Source organism: Euprymna scolopes, chromosome 8 (genome assembly GCF_053919585.1).
Source record: "Euprymna scolopes isolate OS-2025 chromosome 8, ASM5391958v1, whole genome shotgun sequence".
NCBI lineage: Eukaryota > Metazoa > Mollusca > Cephalopoda > Sepiida > Sepiolidae > Euprymna > Euprymna scolopes.
In genome coordinates this window covers 161946732-161969882 of record NC_136489.1, presented here as the reverse complement: position 1 = coordinate 161969882, position 23151 = coordinate 161946732, and the positions used below count along the sequence as shown (strand labels likewise).

The window sequence follows — 23151 nt, the reverse complement described above, 5'->3', positions numbered from 1 at the left end:
AATTTGGAAACTAACATTGTAATTTATTAGAATTGACAAAAAAAAAAAAATAAATAAAATTAAAAAAATCAGTAGAAACCATTGTTTTAATCTGAAAACTCCATTTATCGACTACAAAATCTTGTCCCAATAGTGTAGAAGCGCCACAATGTTAAATATTATTTAAAAAAAAAAAAAAGAAAAAAGATCTGAATTATAGACAGGATTTTAGTTTTTTCTTTTGTTTTTATAACAAAGAAAATATTTGTGTATTTAAGCACAACCAGACGAATCAATTCAACAAATGTGTAGGAAGAATAAATGGGGAGAGGGGGGGGGTGATTTTTGCAGAAAAATAGCAAATTGCAAACAATGGTAAAAAAAAAAAAAAAAAAAAGAAGTCAACGTTAGTTCGCGTGATCGCCGCTAGAAGGCAGCAGTGCAGTCGCTGCTATGGCGGCCGCAGCAACTCATGTCGACGAGTTGGTAAAGGAATATTTATTACAAAGAGGACTTACAGCTTCTTTCAGGGCTTTTGAGCTTGAATTAAAGAATGAGAAAGAGAAAGGACTTCGGGTAGGTGGACCATTAAATAATAAAAACAGACAATAACTTGTTTTTTTCCCCCCTCAATATTTTGTTTCTCCAGTAACACTGGTTACTTTTGAGCGTCCCAAATTCTCGTCTTACAATTGACTGATTATAAACATTGCGTTGCAGTTTAATTTGTGGTAAAAACAATAGAAATATTCAAAAATTTAATTTAAATGTTGATTAAAAAAAAAAAATAATAATAAAAAATTGATTTGTTAACTTAAATAATAATAATGATATTAAAAAAACCCAAAAAAACAAAACAAACTCAACGGGGGAGGGAAAAGTCATAAAAAGAAAATAGGAATATATCTAAATTTAAAACTTTGCATAAAAATGAAATTTTTAAAAAATTGCAAAAATATTATAAATCCCTTAAAAAGAAAAGAATTGGTATTAAATTAGCTGAACATTTTATTTTTTTTATTTGCTTCTTAAATTTAAACCTAATTTTAAACGACAAAACAATCGTATTGTGATTTTTGGAAGGAGTATTTGGGACGCTGAAAACGTACACAAAACGAAAGTTGAAGAACGACTCTTGAATTGTCACGATTTTTAAACGGGATTTTGTAAATATATGTATCTTGTGCAGTTTTGCTACCGTGCTGAACATTATCATTCAGAAAGTCATTCTTAACAAGAGGAGGCGGTGTTTTTTTTTTTTTTTTTTTTTTTTTAAACTATTCTGTACTTTCACTTAATTTAATAAACAAAAATATCAAAAAAATTGAATTTAACTCGAAAATGCCATTATAAAATAGTGCGATAAGATAGACTCATAAGCAAGCACCTACCTAAAAATAATTACGATTACGAATTTTATTTTTATAAAATAATAATTTAAAAAAAAAAATCTGTGCAATGCACATATTGAACCGCGCTCTTTTTTTTTTTTTTTTTTTTTTTTTTAAATCGTATTTTCAAGTTAAATTAAAGTTTTACGAATTTTGACTTTATTTAATTGTTAGGTGAAAGTACAGAATAATTGCGGTACTAGTGCAGAGTCCAGAGAGTGATCCGGACGTAAATAATAACGTTATTATTTAAAAAGCCATTCTTAACATGGGGAGGGGAGGTTGTTTTGTACCTATTCTGTACTAACCTTACAATTGACTAAAAAAACATATAAAACTTTAATTAAACTTGGAAATACGATTTAAAAAATAGCACGGATCAGTAAGTGCACTAGCACCATAATTGCAAAACACCCTCCTCTCTCCATGTTAAGAATGGCTTTCTAAATAAAGTTATTTCAGCAAGGTTAAATAAGTGCATTGCATAAGTACCCAAAAGATCAGCTAATGTGAAGTGATTTCGGCTTTCATTTAATATCTTTTCATATAAAACCAACTACGGCATAGTTTAACAAAAGTAGCTTTAAAATCACCTTATTTTATATTTTCTTACGGAAATATTTCGTCCTAGTTTAAATCCTGTTTTGATAAATATGCTAAAAACAAATAACAATTTTCATGTAAAAACAAAAAAAAAACATATTCATCCACCCACTTCACAACAACAGACATAAAATCCTGATATTGCTGACATAATCATATGATTAAGTTATTATGACTATTTTCACCCCAAACATGTTCTGCCCCCCCCTACTCTTCCCTTCTTTCCATTTCCCGTTTCTCTTTCTATCTCCCTCACTTCCTGACTGGTTTCCTAACTTAAAATGTACCAAACTGTAACCCTTTTCCCTCTCCCATTGCCAAAACTCATTCATGTTCTGCAGGGCAGGAAATAAAAACGATAAAATCCACTCTAAAACAACCAAACAAAACCAAACACTACAAACTAGCGACAAAGAGGTTGAAGAATAAAAACCTTCTACAAAATAACTGGATGCAACATGGATATTATTTTCAAAAAAAACTGGATTCGGCATTAAATAACCCGAAAAGGGTGATATGCCGTAAAACAAAAACACTTCAAACAAGGCTCAGTGCCACTTTGATGTAGTGGGCTACTACCTGGGACATAATTTGCAGGGGTACTATGTAGGGAGTTGAGCAGCAAGATGCTTATTTACATTAAACTTGAACTTCCGCATGTCAGTACAGTCAAGGAAGCAGGAACCCGGAAGGGAATTCCAGAGTCTAGCAGTCTTAGAGAATAAACTATTAGAGTAGAAGGTTATCTTACATCTAGAGATTTCTACTCTGTAGGGGTGGGATTTTGCTGTTTGTCTGCTTTGTCGGAGGTATTTACATCGAGGAGGGACAAGGGCTTGTAATTCGTCGAAGCATCTACCATTAAAATACTTGTAGAATAGGTAGAGGAATGCAGCATTTCGTCGTTGGGGCAGCGGTTGAAGCCTAGCTGACAGTGCAGACCTGTTGTCGACTCTCTTTTGAATCCTGTTTAAGAGAGAAGGGCTAGTAGCAGATGCACCGTTTTTTTTGTTTTTTTTTAAATTTTTTTTTTTATTATAGTTTTACATTTTAAACAGTAGTGCAATATACCTGTGCCATAAATATTACTATTGAACATTTTGTTTCATAAAAATTAAATTTTGCTTCAAGTAATTATCAGTGAGTTGAGATCAGATAGAGGGAACATATTTTCTTAAGGTTACAAACAAGATAAAGTAAATATGAGTATATATGAATTTATTTGCCGGCTCCCCCCCCCCAGATGTTGAGCTTCCTTATACCTTCATAAGTTTCCATTTAAAAATCTTTCAATATTTTTTAATCTCCTCTGATATATATGCTTTTACTCGCGTTCCCCCCTAACAAGGCATATCGTCACTTGAACATAAAGAGCTACTATTTTGAACCATGCCTAGGAAAGATTAACAAGATGTCGGTTTACATTACATTTAAACGTCTGTATATGAGTATAAGGGAAGCATGTAGCAAAAAGGGAATTCCAAAGTCTACCTGTTCAAGGGAAAAGAAGCTATTAGAGTAGAAAGCTTTCTGGCGTTTAGTGATCTCAACAGTGAAGGGGTGTGATTTTGTTGCTGAGCGGGATATGTATGTCAAGGGGGCACAAGTGCAATGAGTTTATCAGAGCACATTCGATTAAAATATTTGTAAAACAGACACGGATGCAACATTGCGGCGATGGGACAGTTAAGCTTAATTGACAAATTGGGACCTATTAGATTGAAGACTCTTTTTAGACCCTATTCAAGAGGGAGAGGCTAGTGGTAGATTCACCAGCCCTGATATGGCAAAAATACTCCATGCTATACTCCAAGTTTAACAAGAGGTTAATTTTAAATATGGTAGAAATTCAGCTCCTTAAAAAGGTACAATTTGGGTTGGGACAAAAATAGAAATTGATTTGATCTAGATTCATTTCTCTTTTTTTTGACTGAAAACAGATACTACACTTTGTACTGTTTATTTAGAAAATTGAAACAAATACAATTTTATAAATTAGTCATAAAGTACTCAAAAGTGTGGACAGGTCAGTGGTCAACTGCTATCTATTTTATCCTAAGCTAGAATAATTCTGACCTGTAATTACACTTTGAGCTCAAAGACCAGAAAAAAAATGGAACATTTTATTCTTGCTCATACCAAGATCGATACTATACTTCAATCCTAAACTGGAGCAGGTACTAGATTTTGATCCTAGACTGTAGTGGCTACTAGATTTTGATCCTAGACTGTAGTGGCTACTAGATTTTGATCCTAGACTGTAGTGGCTACTAGATTTTGATCCTAGACTGTAGTGGCTACTAGATTTTGATCCTAGACTGTAGTGGCTACTAGATTTTGATCCTAGACTGTAGTGGCTACTAGATTTTGATCCTAGACTGTAGTGGCTACTAGATTTTGATCCTAGACTGTAGTGGCTACTAGATTTTGATCCTAGACTGTAGTGGCTACTAGATTTTGATCCCAGCTTTGACACTGGACTGGTGCGGCTAATAGGTTTTGATCCTAAACTGGCACAACTACTAGGCTTTTATCCTATACTGGATTAGATATCCGGCTTTGATCCTAAATCTATGCAGATATCAGGTTTTGATCTGAGATCTATGTGGATAGCAGACTTTGAACCTGGACTGGAGCAGCTACTAGACTTTGAACCTGGACTGGAGCGGCTACTAGGCTTTGAACCTGACTGGAGCGGCTACAAGGCTTTGAACCTGAACTGGAGCGGCTACTAGGCTTTGAACCTGGACTGGAGCGGCTACTAGGCTTTGGACCGGGACTGGAGCAGCTACTAGGCTTTGAACCTGGACTGGAGTGCCTACTAGGTTTCAACCTTCAGGAGAATATCACTTTTTACAATTGATTTTTCCAAATACTCTAACTACTGTGCCACAGGTCCTTGCAGCCCCCAAAACGTTGTGAAAATCACACTCAAGATGAGAACAGTAGTCCGATGAATCCAAATAATACGAATAGTTTATGATCCATTTGACCTAACAAGTGGAAAGTGGGACATGCAAAAAAAAAAAATCTATGTCGCCTCTCTTGATTAGCGTAGTAGGAAGGAACGCTATTAATCCACATCCACATCCCCCATGTGGGTGCTCAAAGCAGAACCTGTTGACCAGATTGCATCTATCAGATCAGCCAGGCTGGTTTTGCACCGCTCCAGCCCTCTAGCTTTACCACCTACCTTGGGTCAAGTCTGGGGTCAAGGATTGCATTCCAATTCCCCACTCAAACTGTGCATTTTGGACACGTGATGAAAGCGTCAAGATCATGGAAGAAGGAGACCCACTCTCGAGTGGTTCTAGGGGCATGAACCACAATGACTCAAAACGCGCAGTTTGATGGCAATGTTGGCCACAACAAGCCTGATTGCGTCATCCCTATGGATAACGTCGACCGTCACAGACAGTGTACATTCCAACGACAGGAAGATGCCCTTCCTCTGAGGATTCCCATGTGCTGAAAAGACATTGCAGTCTCTAGCTAGCACGTGATAATCCACAAATGAAACGAAGTGTGACACCTTTATCACAGCAACATCCCCTCCCAGAGACAAGAGGTTCCTGTGGATGTGAGTCGCCTGGTTTGAAGACCTCAAACCCCTTGCATTCAGACTTGTCAAGTTTAGAGACCTGATGCTTTACTTACCTAGGTGGTGTTCCAAAGTCTTCCGGCGATAGGATGCCGACGCTATGTGCCATGCTAAATGTTGCCAGTTCTTTTATGTTGTGGCCATTGCGTGCAATGCCGCTGATGTCCAAGGGGAATGTTAATTTCAGGGCCTGTACAGTAATGGATGGGTTCACAGACAGGTTTGTGTTCAATGGTCATGTTGGGACTGGCCAACGAGGTCTCATGGAGATGCCAAGATGCTGGCTTTCCTGAGTTGAATCTCGACAGAAGAGTCGACGTGGAACCTTGTGATCAATAACACTTTCCGGGAGCTCATCATAGGTCGTCGGGCGACATGCAGTTCCTCAAAGTGCTGAGCCATGCTCAGGAAGCTCTTTTCAAGGTCCAGCAACCTTTCACAGGTTTCGAGAAAAAAACTCTATAGGGAATTAGTCAAGTGTTTGAGGAGATCCACTCTCAGTGGAGTTGTAATGAATGCGAGTACATTCGGGTTCTTCCTCCTTACAATTAATGATTGGATGGTTAAGCCATAAATACTGACTTGTAGAACCACCTGAGACATACGTCGAAAGGTACATCACAAACCTCCGAGGAATACTAACTTCGACCACGAGCACTCCTTTAGTAAGGAGACCAGATTATTACTCGGAATAATAGCAAAACCCTACTCAGCTACTTCAAACGAATATATCCCTTTCACAAGATATATCATTTAATTTATAAGAAGTATCCTTGACACCTCAGCTGTTTATGCAAAAATTTGGCGAAATTCTAACTAATAATTTCGGAACTTATGCATTTTGATAATCCTTATTATTAGCAGTCATAAAAACGTTATGATTCTTCTATGAGCATAGGTATCTGTTATAGTCATAAAAAGGGGAATAACTGTAAAGAAAGTGAGAGTAATCACCCTTTATCTATTCAAGACTAGAGAGGCTGGGAGAGACAAGCAAGATGGCGACATTGCCAGACACTCAATATTGTCATGTAAATAATTTAATGTTTCTACTGTAAATAAAATGAGTTAAAATGCCAATAAGCCTGTATACATGGCATTATAATATTCAGCAAGGCATCAGACGCTTTTGGAAGGTTACAAGATAGTCTGGTCTGACGGTGATCTAACTCTGACAACTAAAATGTCAGTATACCGAACGTGTAGTGCCATCCCTACTCTATGCCTCTGAAACATGGACCTTTGTACCAGTCGCATATAGAACTGCTCGAGAGGTTTCATCAGCACTACCTTAGACACATTCTTAGTTGTAGGATAGCTTTGTGCCTGATACATGTCTTAAATAAGGCCAAAACAATGAGTATGTTACCATTGTTATAAAGAACCAGATGCGTTGGGCGGGTTATTTTGTCTGGCTTGATGACTGCCAAAACAGTTGTTCTATGGTGAGCTCCTTCTTGGCAAAAGACCAGCACAAGCCCAAAAGACGTTTTTATGATAGCATCAAGGAGAGTCTGGTGAGCTTTCTTGTTCCTGTTGACAGTTGGGAGACCCTAGCGTATGATTGCAAGCAGTGGAGGGCACTGATATACACTTTGAAGCAGCCGAGATAGACCGAGCGAAGCTCAAGAAAGCATGAAGAAAACGCCAAACCTTGTCACCCAATCATGGAGATCTTTGGATCTGTGAGGTGTGTGATCGAGCTCTGTTGTCTAAGGCAGGTTTTGTTAGTCACATGAAAGTGCACGGTGATACAAGTTCTGTTGCTGTCAGTTTCATCCAAACCAATGAACGTTTTCAGTGTCATGTCTGCTTGAGAGTGTGCAAGTCGCTGGCAGGACTGAAAAATCGTCTTCGGGCATATGGACTTTCAGTGACTGAGGGAGTGACACTCGTCTAACAAGATGTCGCAATCATCATAATATTCAGCGATCCTGACGTCACATTTCTCTGAACACAACAGTATCCTAAACCAAAGTTTTATTTTTATGATATTTAAAAAAAACATTGTGGACTTGTAGATTTTTGCAAAATATAAATGTTGTGGTGGCAACCACTTATTTGCATATGCGAATAACATAACACTATAAATGGCAAGCCTAGGTTGGCCTTGGGGTGTCTTACTCAAATGCCACCAGAAGTGACGCCGAAGAGCGTACATGTCCTCCCACCAAGACTCTCTGACTCGACACCGTCATTTGTACATATTGTAAATATACCTTTTCTTTAATACACTTATTATTGCGTTATCTTGTTGTTTGCGTCTTCATTGTATTTCCTTACTAATTATTGTTCAACCTTGCAACCACAACAGTTGGCGACGAGATATGAAGCGTCAAATATAACAGTTTGACGAAGAACTATTTAAAAAAAAAAAAAAAAAATGTACAACGCAAAGGTTGACCATTTTTTTTTAAGGAATGCAAAGTGTTGACGAGCAAACGGATTTTACGCTAAAGAGAAGTTTCAACTCAAGTGAAAAAAAAAAAAACTCTAACGTGGCAAAAGCGACAATTTATGCCGTTTTCTGGGAATCCGACTCGCCAACGAATGTAAAAGTGAATTTTTGTTTGTCGCTACACGACAAATCTTACTAAAGGACCAACTTGCAAACGAAAAGCGAACTTTGTTCTGTCGCAAAAACGACAGGTCAGACCCGTATTACGAAAAGCAAGGAAGTAACCTACGAAAAAAGTTCACCAGTGGATTCTAATTACTGTTCTCCGTAAACAAAACAACAACTAAAGGACTTTTTAATTAATGTTTTGGTTGACGTCAGTACTAAAAGGAAATACCACAGCTAAAACTAAAATTCAAGGAAAGGATTTTTTTTCTTGAAGTTGTCACTGAATAACGGATAATACAGTAAAACGTCACGAAAAAAAAAAGGTAATCTCAATTTAAGAGGTATTTTAATTACTAAAATACTAGAGAAAAAAAAAACTCAAAGAACTAAATGTACTGCATACATTTATTCAATTGTGACTCGATTAAAAAAAACAAAAAACAAAAAAAACCCAAACTTTTATTTTGTGGAAAGAGTTACTTATTAGTAAGTGCCTAAAAACGGAAAGTCAATTCCATTTCGTGATTCCAGATAAACCTCTTTTATTTTTTTTTTTTGCAGCGTGACTCGCAAAAAGAATATATTATTGCAAGCAGCGATATTATTATGGAAAACAGGAGCTTACAGCAATTTGCTTTTTTGTTGTAACCCAAACCGGTATATATGGTACATGGTACAATATTTTTTTTAACTACACACTAAAAAAAAAAAACATGGAAGACTTATCAAAAATGTTCATGCAATTTTTACAAGCACAGGCTGAGCGGGATGAACGCAGACAAGCTACACAAAACGAGCTTTTGCAAACACAAATACAGGCACAGGCTGACCGCGAGGAAAAGAGAGAGGACAGATTATTGAAATGGCAGCAGGAACAAGAAGAAAAGCAGAAAATGGCACAATTAAAGCAGAAAAAACTGCAATTGGAACAGGAAGAAAGGCATCAGAAACTACAATTGGAACAGGAAGAAAGGCATAAGAAACTACAATTGGAATATGAAGAAAGACAAGAGGAACGTTTTGCTAAAACACTGGAACTACTAAAGAGTAATCGAGAAAATGTCGATAGTGTTAATTTCTCCTATACAACTATTTTTAATAGCATGGACACATTTCATTATGTGCCTGAGGAAGAGAAGAATTTTGAAGCATACTACACAAGATACGAGGATGTTTTTCAACTGGACTGTAAAAATTGGCCAAATAGTCAGAAAGTGAGCCTCTTACTCAGAAAATTGGGTACATCAGAACACAGCAAATTCGTAGATTACATATTACCTAAAAAAAACTGTGGAATTAGAGTTCATGGAAGCTGTAAAATTACTAAAAGAATTATTTAATCCAAATATATCTCTTTTTCATAAAAGATGGCTGTGCATGAATCTAAGAAAGATGGACAACCAAGATTATTTGACATACGCATCAGTTGTCAATAAAAACTGCGATAATTTTAAGCTTGCAGAACTAACGGTAGAAGATTTTAAATGTCTAATCTTCGCTCAAGGGTTAGTTTCCACGAAAAATGCAGAAATACGCAGACGAGTGTTGTCTAAGCTGGAATCTGAGCAAGATTTAACCCTCCAGAAACTAGCAGAGGACTGTGAAAGGGCCATTACACTAAAAAAGGATTAAAAAAATATAGAAGAATCCGGAGTGGCATATGTAAGAAAAGTTAGAAAACCATACGCACCAACCAAGAACTTTACAAAGAAAAGCAATGGAACGGGATATTCCAAAGATAATAACCATAAATATAGTACAGAATATAACCAGCCTCTTCCTAGATATAACTGTAAGAGATGTGCAGAAAAGCATTGGGAATCAGATTGTCCTTATAAGAAGAAAAAATGCTACATTTGTAAGAAGGTGAGACACAAAAGCGATTGCTGCAGATATAAAGATTACACCAGAAAGAGAGTACAGCAAACAAAATCAAATACAAAATTAGACAAAGATCGGCGAAAATACGTAAAAGTGGAAATATTTAAAACATCAATAAAGTTACAACTCGACTCCGGCTCCGATGTTTCTATAATAAACCTGAATACGTGGAAAAAGTTGGGAAAACCGGCCATGATGAAAACTAGTAAAGCAGCCCGGACGGTAACTGGTGGTGGTATAAAATTTGAATGGGAAGTTGTCCTCCCGATAAAATTGAAAGGGATTTCGAAGAAATTAAAAATATTCGTACTAAAAGATAGTGAAAATCTGTTTGGAATAGATTTAATTGAGAAATTCGGACTATGGGATAAGCCAATCAATACATTCTGTAAAAAATTAGAATGTTCTTCTCCAACAACAGTAAATATAAAAGACGATTTAAAAGAATTATTTCCTGAGGCATTCACGACTAACTTAGGTCGCTGCAATAAATTCAAGGCCTCGTTTGAACTTAAAGAAAACGCCAGCCCAATTTTTAGAAAAAAGCGAAATGTTCCGTTCGCTGGGTTGGAAAAGATTGATAAAGAATTAAATAGATTGGAACAGACGGGAATTCTATCAAAAATAGAACACAGCGAGTGGGCAGCCCCCACCGTATACGTAAAGAAAAAGAATGACGAAGTTAGAGTGTGCGCAGACTTTTCGACCGGGGTCAACTCCCTATTAAAAGATCACCATTACCCCCTACCAAGCCCAGAGGAAATATTCACGAAGTTGAATGGGGGTAATATCTTATCCAAGATGATGATGATACGACAACAGTCGAAGAGGAGGACACCATAGATATCATATACGAATCTTTTAATTTGGAACCGCCTCAAAATGCACCTGAACCCCGAAGATCAGGTAGGAAAAGAAAAGTGAATGAACCATTAATGGTAAACCCAAAAAGAAAAAGATATTGAAATCTGTGTGACTTCAAATCTTGGGAGGGGGGTGTTGTGGTGGCAACCACTTATTTGCATATGCGAATAACATAACACTATAAATGGCAAGCCTAGGTTGGCCTTGGGGTGTCTTACTCAAATGCCACCAGAAGTGACGCCGAAGAGCGTACATGTCCTCCCACCAAGACTCTCTGACTCGACACCGTCATTTGTACATATTGTAAATATACCTTTTCTTTAATACACTTATTATTGCGTTATCTTGTTGTTTGCGTCTTCATTGTATTTCCTTACTAATTATTGTTCAACCTTGCAACCACAACAATAAACAATAGTGTCAAAGTTAATTTTATAGTTGAATTAATCACAGAATTATAACCATTCAAAGTTTATTGGAAATGAGAAAATTTGTTGTCTGTTGTGCTATTGGTCTAGAAGCCAGTTGCCATGGTGTATGACTAGAAATTCAGAAGAGATATTTTTGGAGAGTTGAGTCGTTCGTAAATACTCTCCTGATATCATATGAATAATATATCCTCTGTTTTTTTGTTTTTTTAAATTCTTTTTTAGACAAGCTATAACATTCTACAGATTCTAAAAATAGAAACACATTTCAATCAATAAAATAAAATATGTATCAGATACGTTTGAAAGCCAAATCACAATGCAATATTATGAAAATAAACAAATATTTTACTTATTTAAAATTTATATATTTCGGAGTCAAACTCCATCCTCAGAATTTTGTACATTTTTTTTTCTCTTCTTTTTTCTTGTCCTGTTGTTACGTTATAGAAAGAAAAATCAGTTAGTAAAGGTTTGCGGGTTGTCTCTCAACAGTTGTATTTTGAAATGCCGGAACGGTGCGTTGGCTACGCGAGATTAACGTCAGGGGTGCGAGTTCCATGATAGAAGCGTTAATTTAATTTAAATAAAATAAAATACATATCAGATACATTTAAAAGCCAAATCACAACGCAATATTACGAAGATAAAGAAACATTTCACACATTTTTACCAAATTTGAACACTTCTAAACTCATAGTTAGAAATTTCCAAATCTACATCCTATGTTTTTATTTGCAAAAAAAAAAAAAAAAAAAATCAAATGCTTTTTAATTGCTACTAATATTTAGGTGCCGTCAATTAGAATCGAAACCGAAACTAACATTCAAAGCTGGTGACGTTACCACTGTACCAACGTGACACGCATATGAACAAATTAAAAATTAAAACTAAACTAAGATGAATGTACAAAATGTATAACAATTTTTTTCAATTTTGACCCCTTAAAAACAATTTTAACTAGTTAAAGAACCATAAAAAAACGGTTCGTAAACAATCCAATCATTTGAGGCCCCTAGTGCCACTCTGCAACTTTTAGTTTCGGAGGAAATAGAGTTTAAAAATATTGAGACAGACAGACATACATATAGCCTTTTATATATTAGATTAATAGTAAAAATTAGCGCATTACTCAATATGCTGTGGGGCTAATTAATAAAACGGCTTTTAGGCAAAATTTCACTTTATATATCAAGTTTCTTTCTAGCTTAACACAGTAGTTGCAATGCTTATCTAACTAATGTCTTTTTTATAGAACTACCATTGCTTCTGATGGAGAAAAGTCTGAATAACAATTTATCCAACCATTGCTTTGCTTGAGTAGTATATTTTCTCATCAGAACTCAATGCTTTAAAAATACGAAATTCAGATTTTTGCATTTTGTTTAAAAACTCTTTTTTTTTTTTACCCCAAACAAAGCACATTGCCACTTGGAATATAAGGGGGTAGTATTTGGGATTGTATCTAACAGGGGATTGTGGGGAGTTGAGCAACGAGATGTTCGTTCACATTACATTTAAACTTCTGTAGGTTAGTATAGTCAGGCAAGCAGGAAGGGAATTTACAAGTCTAGCAGTCCGAGGGCAGAAACTATTCGAGTAGAAGGTTTTTTAGCAGCTAGAGATCTCAACAGTGAAGGTATGGAATTTTACCACTTGTCGGGTTAGTTGAAGGTATGTATGTCGAGGGGTCACAAGTGCTAAGAGTTCATCGGAGTACATTTCATTAAAGTACTTGTAAAACAGACACAGGAATGTGACATTGCAGTGATGGGACAGAGATTGGAATTTGGCAGAAAGTGTGAGATCTATCAGATTTGAAACTCGAGAGACTAATGGTAGATGCACCAACCTAGATGTGTATGGGTGAATTGTGGCTTTCAAAAGATATCGGATGATCTCTGGTGCGAGAAATTTTTTTAGCAAAATAGTGAGAGCCTACCTTCTTTGCAGCAGCCTTGTTAATGTCTTCAATTTGTTTGTTCCAATTCATGTTGTTTGTGAATATTAGACCAAAGAGTTTGAATAATGGGCTCTTAGGTAGGGCGTTATTTGTCATGGCAATCTGGTTGAGAAGTTTTTTTGTTTTTTTTGTAGTTAAAGGAAAAGAGCTGAATCTTAGTAGCATTAAATGTGACCAACCATTTGCGGCCCCATTTCTCTACAGACTGAAGGTCATTTTTTTAGTGTTTGGATATGAGTACATTCATCCCCCCCCCCCCATGTCTATTATAAAGTGTGGTGACATCAGCATCTTGGGTACAATTTTATTTAGGTCATTTATGAATATCAGGAATAATAAAGGTTCAGGGATCGACCTCTGGGGCTCACTTGCATTAATATCATGTTATTTAAACGTATGACCATCAAGGATAATTGTGGGATGTCGTGGACTATGGAATCATCTATGTTAAGTTGAAATTCTATCAGATCTATTATTATGCATTAATTTCATCTATAATAGAAATCTCACCTGTCTGTTTAAATGTATGTTTGTATGTCTGCCTAAAACTTTCGACAGAGGCAATGGATTTTCACAAGATCGATATCGTCTTGAAGCTCGACCCTTCGGATGACAAATATAAAAATATTGGCTAAAAACATTAATTCCTTCATCCTCAAGTGGCCACTTTTCTACAAGGAGGAGTCGTTTTATTCGCCGATATTTTTGAAAGTCATCTCCCTCTTTTCTGATTGACTAGCTTTAATTTAAATCTTTGCCACTTCCGGTTTGGTGATGGATGCAACGGCAAAGACGTCACATCTTTTTTCTCATGTTCTTTTCCTCCTTCGCGATACGGGTTCGAGCTTGCCTGCCCTACCACCACTTTTTCTTTTTTTGCTCCACGCACATTTCTAAACACCTGGGCAACACCGGGCACCTAGGCTAGTCTATATAAAAGGCAAAATGGTCGTAAGCGTTTGTGTATGTAAAAGGCTTTTTGTGTCAAGGTTCTCGCATTGGTTAGATTCTGGGAGAAGTTTTCTTATACTTTTTAGATCGTAATATCTTAGATTCGCAAACGGACATCGTCTCTACCTTCTTTTTTGATTAAGTTTGAAAAAGTTCCCTCCGTCTCGTCGTGTCGGCTGTTTGTTTGTCTTTTATGTATAAATAAAGCGAAACTAATCGAACGCAACTGCCACGTCTGGCCCTCGAGCCGGGTACTATCTGTTCTGGAATTGGTCCTTAGTCAATGTAGGGGAAACCCTTCATACTGAGGCAATTACTATTTATTTGGATACTGTCAGAGTGCCTCCTTTTTAGGGGGAGCTGCTTTTCCCCAAAAGCAACGCCATTTCTGCAAGTCATCTTTTTGATTGACTATGTTTAATTTGAACGCTTTACACTTCCGGTCGCGTCATGGAGTAGCGGTAAGACGTCAGATTTTCTTTCACATTCTTTTCTGCCTTTGCGTCATGGGTTCGAGCCTCCCTGCCTACTACCACTTTTTTTTTTTTTTTTTTTTTTTTTACACTTCCAAACACCCGGGCAACGCCGAGCACCCAGGCTAGTTTTGACTAATAAACAAAAAACAAAGTTTATGACAATATGACCTTTGGTCATTTTTTAATTTTTTTTATTTTACACTTTGATTTAATTTTTTTTTTTTTTATTGTTATTTCATTCCAAACAAGGCACAGCTCCACTTTGACCTAAGGGGCTACTAATTGGGGCCAAATTTATAAGGACACTATAATGTAGTGAGTTGAGCAGTGAGACATTTCTTCATATTACACTTGAACTTCTGCATATCAGTATAGTCAGGGAAGCAGGGAAGAGGAAGGGAATTCCAAAGTCTAGCAGTTTAAGGGAATAAACTATTTGAGTGAAAGGCTTTCTGGCATCTAGGGATCTCTACAGTGTAGGGGTGGGATTTTGCTGCTTGTCGGGTTAGTCGGGGGTATACATGTCAGAATGCTTTGAGTTTGTCGGAGCACATTTCACTAAAATACTTGTAAAGCAGGCGCAATGAATCTAACATTTCATCAATGGGACAAAGGTTTGAGTTTGGTTGCTAGTGCAGGACGTATTCAGTTGGCAAATCTTTTTTGAACCCGACTGAGTGTGAGAGACTAGTGGTAGATGCACTAGCTCAGATGTGGCAACAATACTCCATGCATGGGCGAATGGTGGCACTTGTAGTGCTACAGGATACTCTCAGGTGTTAGTAACCTTCTAGCACAGTAGAGAGAGCCCGCCTTCTTTGCAGCAGTCTTGGCAATGACCTATTTTGAAAATAACTTTAAGAAAAAATAGTCAACAGAATAAATAGAAACGAAATAGTTTATTTATTGAAATAAAGATGCTTATGCACTTACGTTACCGTGCTATTTTTTCATAAATAGTATTTCCAAGTTAAATTCAACTATTAAAATATCTTTCTTTATAGAGTTGTTAGGTGAAAGTAGAGAATAATTACAAAGTAACCTCTCCTCCCCATGTTAAGAATGGTTTTCTAAATGTTATTATTTCAGCATGGTAACCTGGGTGCATTAGTATTAAAAAAAAAAAAAAAATTTGTTCAAGCATAACTGCAAAAAAAATTTTTTCTTTTGTATCTGATATTACAGGGTGGAACAATAAAGTTGTCGCCCTAAAGAAAACAATACTACAGCTTTATTTTAAAACTTTTATTGAAATTCAGCTAACTTGATTATGTAGTAGAGATGACATCTATTCTATACAGCTGCCATCAGCCTCAATCACCGCCTTGATATGGGTCCGGAACCGCTTACTTGGCAGAAAGTGGCAATCAGGCTGACTCTGGTGTTGTGGAGGTCATGTTGATAATGTTCGCGACGTATGACCAAACAACGTAGTCGAGCGGGTTCAGGTTGGGGAGGAGGAGGGGGGCACTGAGAGAAGAGTACAAAAATATAGCACTCCTTCTGAAGCCAAGCCTGAGTTTCTTTGAACTTGTGGGCTAGTGGCGAGTCCTGTTGTCACACCCAGGTCTGCCAGCAGCCACCTGATTGCATTGAAAATCACCACACTCTTCACTCTTCAGCACATCCCAGGTACACCTTGGTGTTGACTTTCAAGCCAACTTTGAAGATGTGAGGTGGCATGATGTGGCCCTCACTTAAAACCACAACAAAGATCATAACTGTGGCCAGAAACTTTTTTATCAGCCTGGGCATGTCCCTGATATCCGGATTTGCATTTTGAGGGTGCTGGAAATAATCCTGTTGTCATAACTTGGATCAGTAGAGAGCATGAGTTGTACAGTGGCACATCTCCGATCTCGCTCGTTTAACATTGTGTCACTTTCAGACATGATAGAAGGCTCATATCACTCTTGGGGTTTATACACAACTGGCTAACTAGTAGATGGTCTGCAACAAAAAAGAAAACCAAGTTTTGATCAAACAAATGAAATCATGTTGTCTTTTCTACGGCGACAATTCTATCGTTTTACCCTGTAGTTACTTGTTCTGTACTGTGTTTAATTGCAATGTGTTTTGTTAACTATGCTTTTTTTTTTTTTTTTTTTCAAAATATTAATTTTTGTTCCAATCAAAGGGGCACGTAACTCTTAATGAACAGAATATATCATGTCACTATTTTTAAGTTGTTGATGTGAAAAATAATTCCAATGTGGACAAGGTATTTTCTAGAAGAAATTCAATAGAATTGCATTTTATTTTTAAGAACATGCTGCATGATGGTACAATAGGCAATTATTTATTATTTTACCAGCAGGGAAACTTGACGTTGCTCGGGATTGAATGATGATCAACGAATGTTTCACACTTTTATTATCATCAAAATCGGTGAAATCATCCATTTTTCAATCAATTCGATTGATTGCCTGCTATAGTTGGGGACCCATCACGGTTCACTGGGAGAAAGCTTCACATGCCTCTTTGCAGTGACTAAGTCCACAATACATTGTAATTTACATTGCACTGTAGAGAACCTACTATTGATTTGGTAAAATTATTTTTATATATAATGACTTGAATTAAAGTCTAAAATGAAAACGTCAAGTATCATGATTCAGTTGTCCACTAAACAGAAACCTTCATTTCAAATGTACCCCTGTCATATCAAAGAACCTACTGTTGATTTTTATATGCCAGACCTTTCAGCTTGTGCGGTAAAAAAAAAAACTTCTTAAATGCACTTCTGATGTCAGGCTGTATAAGGCGTTAAATTTGGTCAAAATCCTGTTCCTTCTTTCATCAGATTTTTTTGATTATCGATACAAAACCTATTTAAGAACACTGCTAGGTACATAAAGTACATTTGTGTGAAATTCCATAAAAATTGACCCAGCTGTTCCGGAGTCCATACGGAACTCTTTTTTTACACACACACACACACACACACACACACAGTTCTTTTTATATAATAGTAATGAGAAAAAATGTTTAAATTAGTGTTGGGACGATGCCTAATTTTTATACGATTCCGATTCCGATTCCAGGAAAATATTGATTAACGATTCCGATACCAAGTACGATTCCGATTCCGATTCCTAGGGAATTTATTGTTTTGAAATATACCAGGTAGTTTTATACTTATGGTCGGTAGTTCCCAAATACGTTCCCTAACTTTGGAAGAGATATTTTATGTCTACACCGTCGTATTTTGGGTTAAATAAAATTATTATATAGTAAACTAAACGGAAAAATTAGCAAAATTTATTTTAGGGAAAATTTATTTTACTTAATTGGAATACAGAAAAAAAACTCAAAGAAAATAGAATTTATCCTTCAGAGAAAAAACAAATAAAATAGAATTTATATAACAGAACAAAAACAAGAAAATTAGAGAATAAATACACACGATTCATTATTTTGGTCCTCATAATTAACAGATTTAATGAATTAAATAAAAAAAATATAGCGGAAGAGAAAGAAAATATATACTAATTAAATATAAAAAAGATAAATATTTGATTTAATAATTTATAAATGAACGTGCGTAATGAAAAAAAAAAACAATATACCACGTGACATGGCGCTGTAGATACAAAATAACCTTTCCAAAGTTAATGACCATATATGAGAAATACCATTAATCGAAAGTTTTTGTGTTTTATACCAAAAGGTAGGTATAGCGAAAAGTTACAATTAAAGGAATTTCAAAAACGATTTTTTGTTTAGCTATTGATAGTTGTATTTGTGACAGCAGTTCTTCAGACCTCCATAATTCACAAGGAGTAGTTAACACCTATTATTTTTTTCTTACTTTTTCATTACTTTTACACATTGTTTCTAACGTGAAGAATAAGTTTAGCCAAACTAATTTTGAAATAGGGTATATCAAAGGAACACATATAAAAATGATAACACTATAAAAAACAAATGAAATACTAGATAAAATTGAGCAAACATAATTACCAAAATTACAGAAAAAGATAAAAAAAAATGGTGAAGTTTGTTGAGTGAAATGAATTATTGAAAGAAAATTAATTGAACTAATAGAAATGTTAAATAAAAAAATGTCACATTTCAATATGTTTTTAATAATTAAATTCTCAGGGTTGTCGAAATTAAAAATTAAGTGATTTTTTTATTAGACTTCTTTCGAAGCTTGTTACCTTGAAAAATACATTTAAACCCCTGTTTTTTTTTTAAATAAATTGAAAAATAAATGCAATTAAAAAAATTTAATTGATAATTGAAACTTTAAAAACATATTAAACATTGAAAAATTACTTATCTCACAAATTAACGTCCAATAAAGTAGATCCAGTCTTCATACAGGAATTTGGTTATAATAAATATATCTTTCCCAAACTTAAAAATTAAATCTTTTTTTTTTTGAGAGAGAGAGAGTGCTTTAAAATCGCCGGGGAGTGCCGCCTAAAATTTTAAAGAAGTAAATTTTAGGAGTTTAGTGCCTTTCAAAGACGGTTATCATAATTTATTATCATCATTTAATTTCCTTTTTTTCCTCCCCCCACACCTTTCCACGTGGTTCAGTAGTTAACCAGTGCTCCTGTTGCTGTCAGTCAGCTATCTTTACCTAAGTTTTAATTTCTAGTTAAAAGAATTTTTCATGAATGGAATCAGCATTTTTAAAAATTATTTTTTTAGTTGTATATATTGTATTTACTCTTTGAAGTTAAGGAGCGTTAAAAAAAATGGTGACACCTAGATGGTGACGTAGGCAAAAAAAAAAAAAAAAAAGACACTGCGATTTCGACCCTCACTAATAAAACTGCTCTGAGTGACTAGTTGGTAATTTTTTGTTCCTTTTCTTTTTTATTTTGCTCCTCCAATTTATTTGGATGCTTCATAGTTAAATGTTTTAACATGTTGGTTGTGGTCATGTTAGATGGTTTTATTCCTCGCGATATTTTAATTTGACAGACTTTGCAAATGGCTTTCAACTCATCATCTTCAAAAAGACTTTTTTTTGGACTTTGGGCCATATTAGAAAATTCAGTTTATCTGTAAGCAAATAATTTACTATTAAATTTTGTTTTAAAACTAGTCACTTATTTGGATAATTAATTGAAGAAAATCCGCTAAAAAAGACAAAAAGAAAAAAATATAAAGGGATGGGGCGGTAAATTGTACCAACCGGTAGTTAACAAAAAAAACTTATAGAATTTAATTTTTGAAACCAATGTATAAAAGTTTACATAATGAAATGCAAATATGCATTTTCGGGTTTGTATTACTGTACACATAGATTCGAAAAAGTTGGCAAGAAACAAATATATAACAAACAAATATTATCAAAGGCAAGATAAGTTACTTTTCTACCAAACTGGGTAATTTATTTTGTTTTTATTCAATGTAACATGTTTATTCATCTCGAAAAACATGCAGTGTTTACCGATGTATTGGAAAATTCAAAATGGCGCCCGACACTCTCTTTAACATGGTAAGTTCGGGAAAAGGTGTTATAAATAATAAACTAGACAAAATACTATTAAAAAAAACACCGAATATATGTCAAAATATGTCACGGTAACATATATTGAGCGAGTTTCTTACAGTATTTTGTATAGTTTATTATTTATAACATCTTTTCTTGAACTTACCGGGTTAAAGAGAGTGTCGGGCGCCATTTTGAATTTTCCAATACATCGGTAAACACTGTATGCTTTTCGAGCTGAATAAACATGTTACATTGAATAAAAAACCGAAAAATATATCCAGTTAGGTAGAAAAATAACTTATCTTGCCTTTGATAACATTTATTTGTTATATATTTGTTTTTTGACAACTTTTTCGAATCTATGTGTACAGTAATACAAACCCGCATTTTCTTTTGAATTTTTTTTTTGGTTGACTGTGTTCAATTCACACATGGTTGATGCGGTTCAATATTGCTAAACTATAAGTCCTTAGTAAAATTCTATTTATAAATACTTTTTAAAATGAAATTATTTAATTAATCGTAAATATTATTTAGAAATAAAAATTAATTGATTACAAAACCTTTTAAAAATATATATATTAATTTCTTTTTCATTCAGCAAAAAACTGCGCAAAACACTTTTAATTTTCAATTTAAAATTCTAGAAAAAAAGATAATATTATTCTGCTTTTAATATAATCAAATTCAGGGTTTTATCTTTCTGGAGAAAAAAAAATAATGGATTTTATTTCAATGAAATTAAAAAAAAACTTGACTGAATTGAATTAATTACCCTTAAATTAACGAAGGGGTTATTTAATAACTTTAGGTTTGGAAGAGATAGGTATGGGGTCGATTTTTTTGAAACTTCAAAAGAAACCGACTACTGTCAAAACTTTGCGAAATAATACAACGTGATCAATTTCATTTTAGAGATATTTCTTTCAAAAGCCTTCTTTTAAAAAAAGAAAAAAAAGTATGTTGTTCTATTAAACCTTTTACTGTTTAAATAATTTGACTTTGCTCGTTTTATTTTAAGAAAATATAAGTTGAAAAAGCATTTTCATTCAGTATTAGAAGATTTGTCAGTAAAAAAAAACAATCGCCAAAAAGATAAGCGTTTTTTTAAATTTTTACTCGCAATGTAGAGCCCTGCATACTTCTTTTCAAGTTAACTGTTTTGATGTTTTGATTACAATAGATCTGAATGAATGAACCTTGTAAGGGAGGGGCACTAAGTATTGCCCTGTTAATAATGAATTTCTTTGGTTTCTTTTTATTTCTCTCTTGCGGTTAGAAATATCAGGAATTTTTTTTCTTTTTTTCAACATCAGACTAAAAGAATCGTAATGAAGGAATCGGAAAATTAAGGTATTTTTTAACGATGCGATTCCGATTCCGATACCTCCAAAAATACACGATTCTTACGATTAACGATTCTGATTCCGATTAATCGTCCCACCACTAGTTTAAATATTTGATTCTTGCTGGTCAGTAACTTTATGCCAGACATAGTTTAGTAAATAATTTATAAATATAAAAGCGAAAATGTATGCATGTATGTGTGCTCGCTTTTTCTGTACGTCTACAAAAGGCTTTTTTCAGAGAAGCGATCGGTCGCTTCACAACGTTTTAAAACTTTTTATATCACATATAAATCATAATATCTCACAGTTAACAACGAAGCTCGCCTGTCTATTTAATTTGCTCGATTTTGGGAAGATAAATATTTAACATTTGTCGCTCGTCGCATTTGAGTTAGTCTTTTTCCTATAACATCTTGGGGGGGGGGGCGTTCAGCAGTAAATACTGTCCCGCAGTCAAATTTGACCTCATTAACTCATTAAAACGGGCATCTGCCAAATCCAAGTAATTAAATAAATTCAAACGTGTTTCTGTTAGCATATCGCGGTGGGGGCAATGGTTAACGTCGCACGTTTTTTTTTTTTTTTTTTTTTTTCACACTTTAATTTACAACTTTGCCTCAAGGGTTCGGGTTCGATCCTCATACTTACTTTTTTTTAACCCCCCCCCCCCACACACCTGAGTTTCCACACACACCTCCAAACACCCGGGCAACGCCGGGTACCCCTCGCTAGTTTTAGGATAAAAGAGAGATTGGTTAAAGAATATCATCAGCTGACAGTTTTATTCATAAAAAAGCTTCAGGTTATATCTCTGGATGTTGCTAATCTTTACCCCCTCCCTCTCTCGGTCCTTCACCACGGCTATATCTCGATGGCCGTGCTTTCACCCAATTCACTGTGGGTGACAGAGCACGTGATAGTCTCCTGTGATACCATTTCTCACTCATGGTTTGCAATTATAGTTGTATGCTAAGTCTCATGACTGACTTTAATTTGTTAACACATGCTTAAAATAAGAATTCTTTGGATCAACCATTGAACCCACACCTGTAATGACGAGACTTCACCATGCCCCTTACACCCCTCCCGGTTACCTCTTTTGCTATTGTTCAAATATACATATAGATTTTATGTAGACTCTGGATTCACTAGGTTTCTGTTTTGGCCTTTTTTAAGTTTTTAACAATAACGTTTTTTATCTTTGTTTTTAGTGTTTGTACTCTAAAGTTAAATTAAAAAAAAAAATGTTCTGTTTTTAATTAAAAAAAATTTTTTTTTGTTGATTAATTAGCTCAAAAAAAAAAAAAAAAAAAGAAATGATGAAATTATGTTTTAAATAATGAATCGGACTTTGATTTTATTTTGGAAGAAACCTAATTTTTAACCACTAGGCCATCACTCGGCTTTTAATGATTATTTCTACTAGGTTTCATAAACAAAATATACATTTTTATATGCATTTTTTTCTTTTTATTAAAATAATTATGCTTATAAAATATAATTATATTTATATTATAAAAATATTTAATGTGCCTACATGTCGATATTTTCTATCTATTATTAATTTTAAAATGGAGTCGTCACATATCAAGGCATGAGCGCCACTAGAGGATAACAGTTATGAGTGTACAATGGTCATTGAGA

At 34.8% G+C, this 23151-nt stretch overlaps 1 protein-coding gene across 1 annotated transcript in view; it reads left to right on the top strand.

Annotated features, from left to right (window-relative positions):
- Nucleotides 1–355: 355 nt before the first annotated feature.
- Nucleotides 356–23151, top strand: part of LOC145283970 (WD repeat-containing protein 91-like) — a 222075-nt gene continuing 199279 nt past the window's right edge. The window contains exon 1 of the mRNA XM_080133067.1: nt 356–555. Within this exon, the coding sequence (XP_079989193.1) occupies nt 433–555 (123 nt within the window). The 5' untranslated portion in view covers nt 356–432. The remainder of the gene's footprint in view (nt 556–23151) is intronic.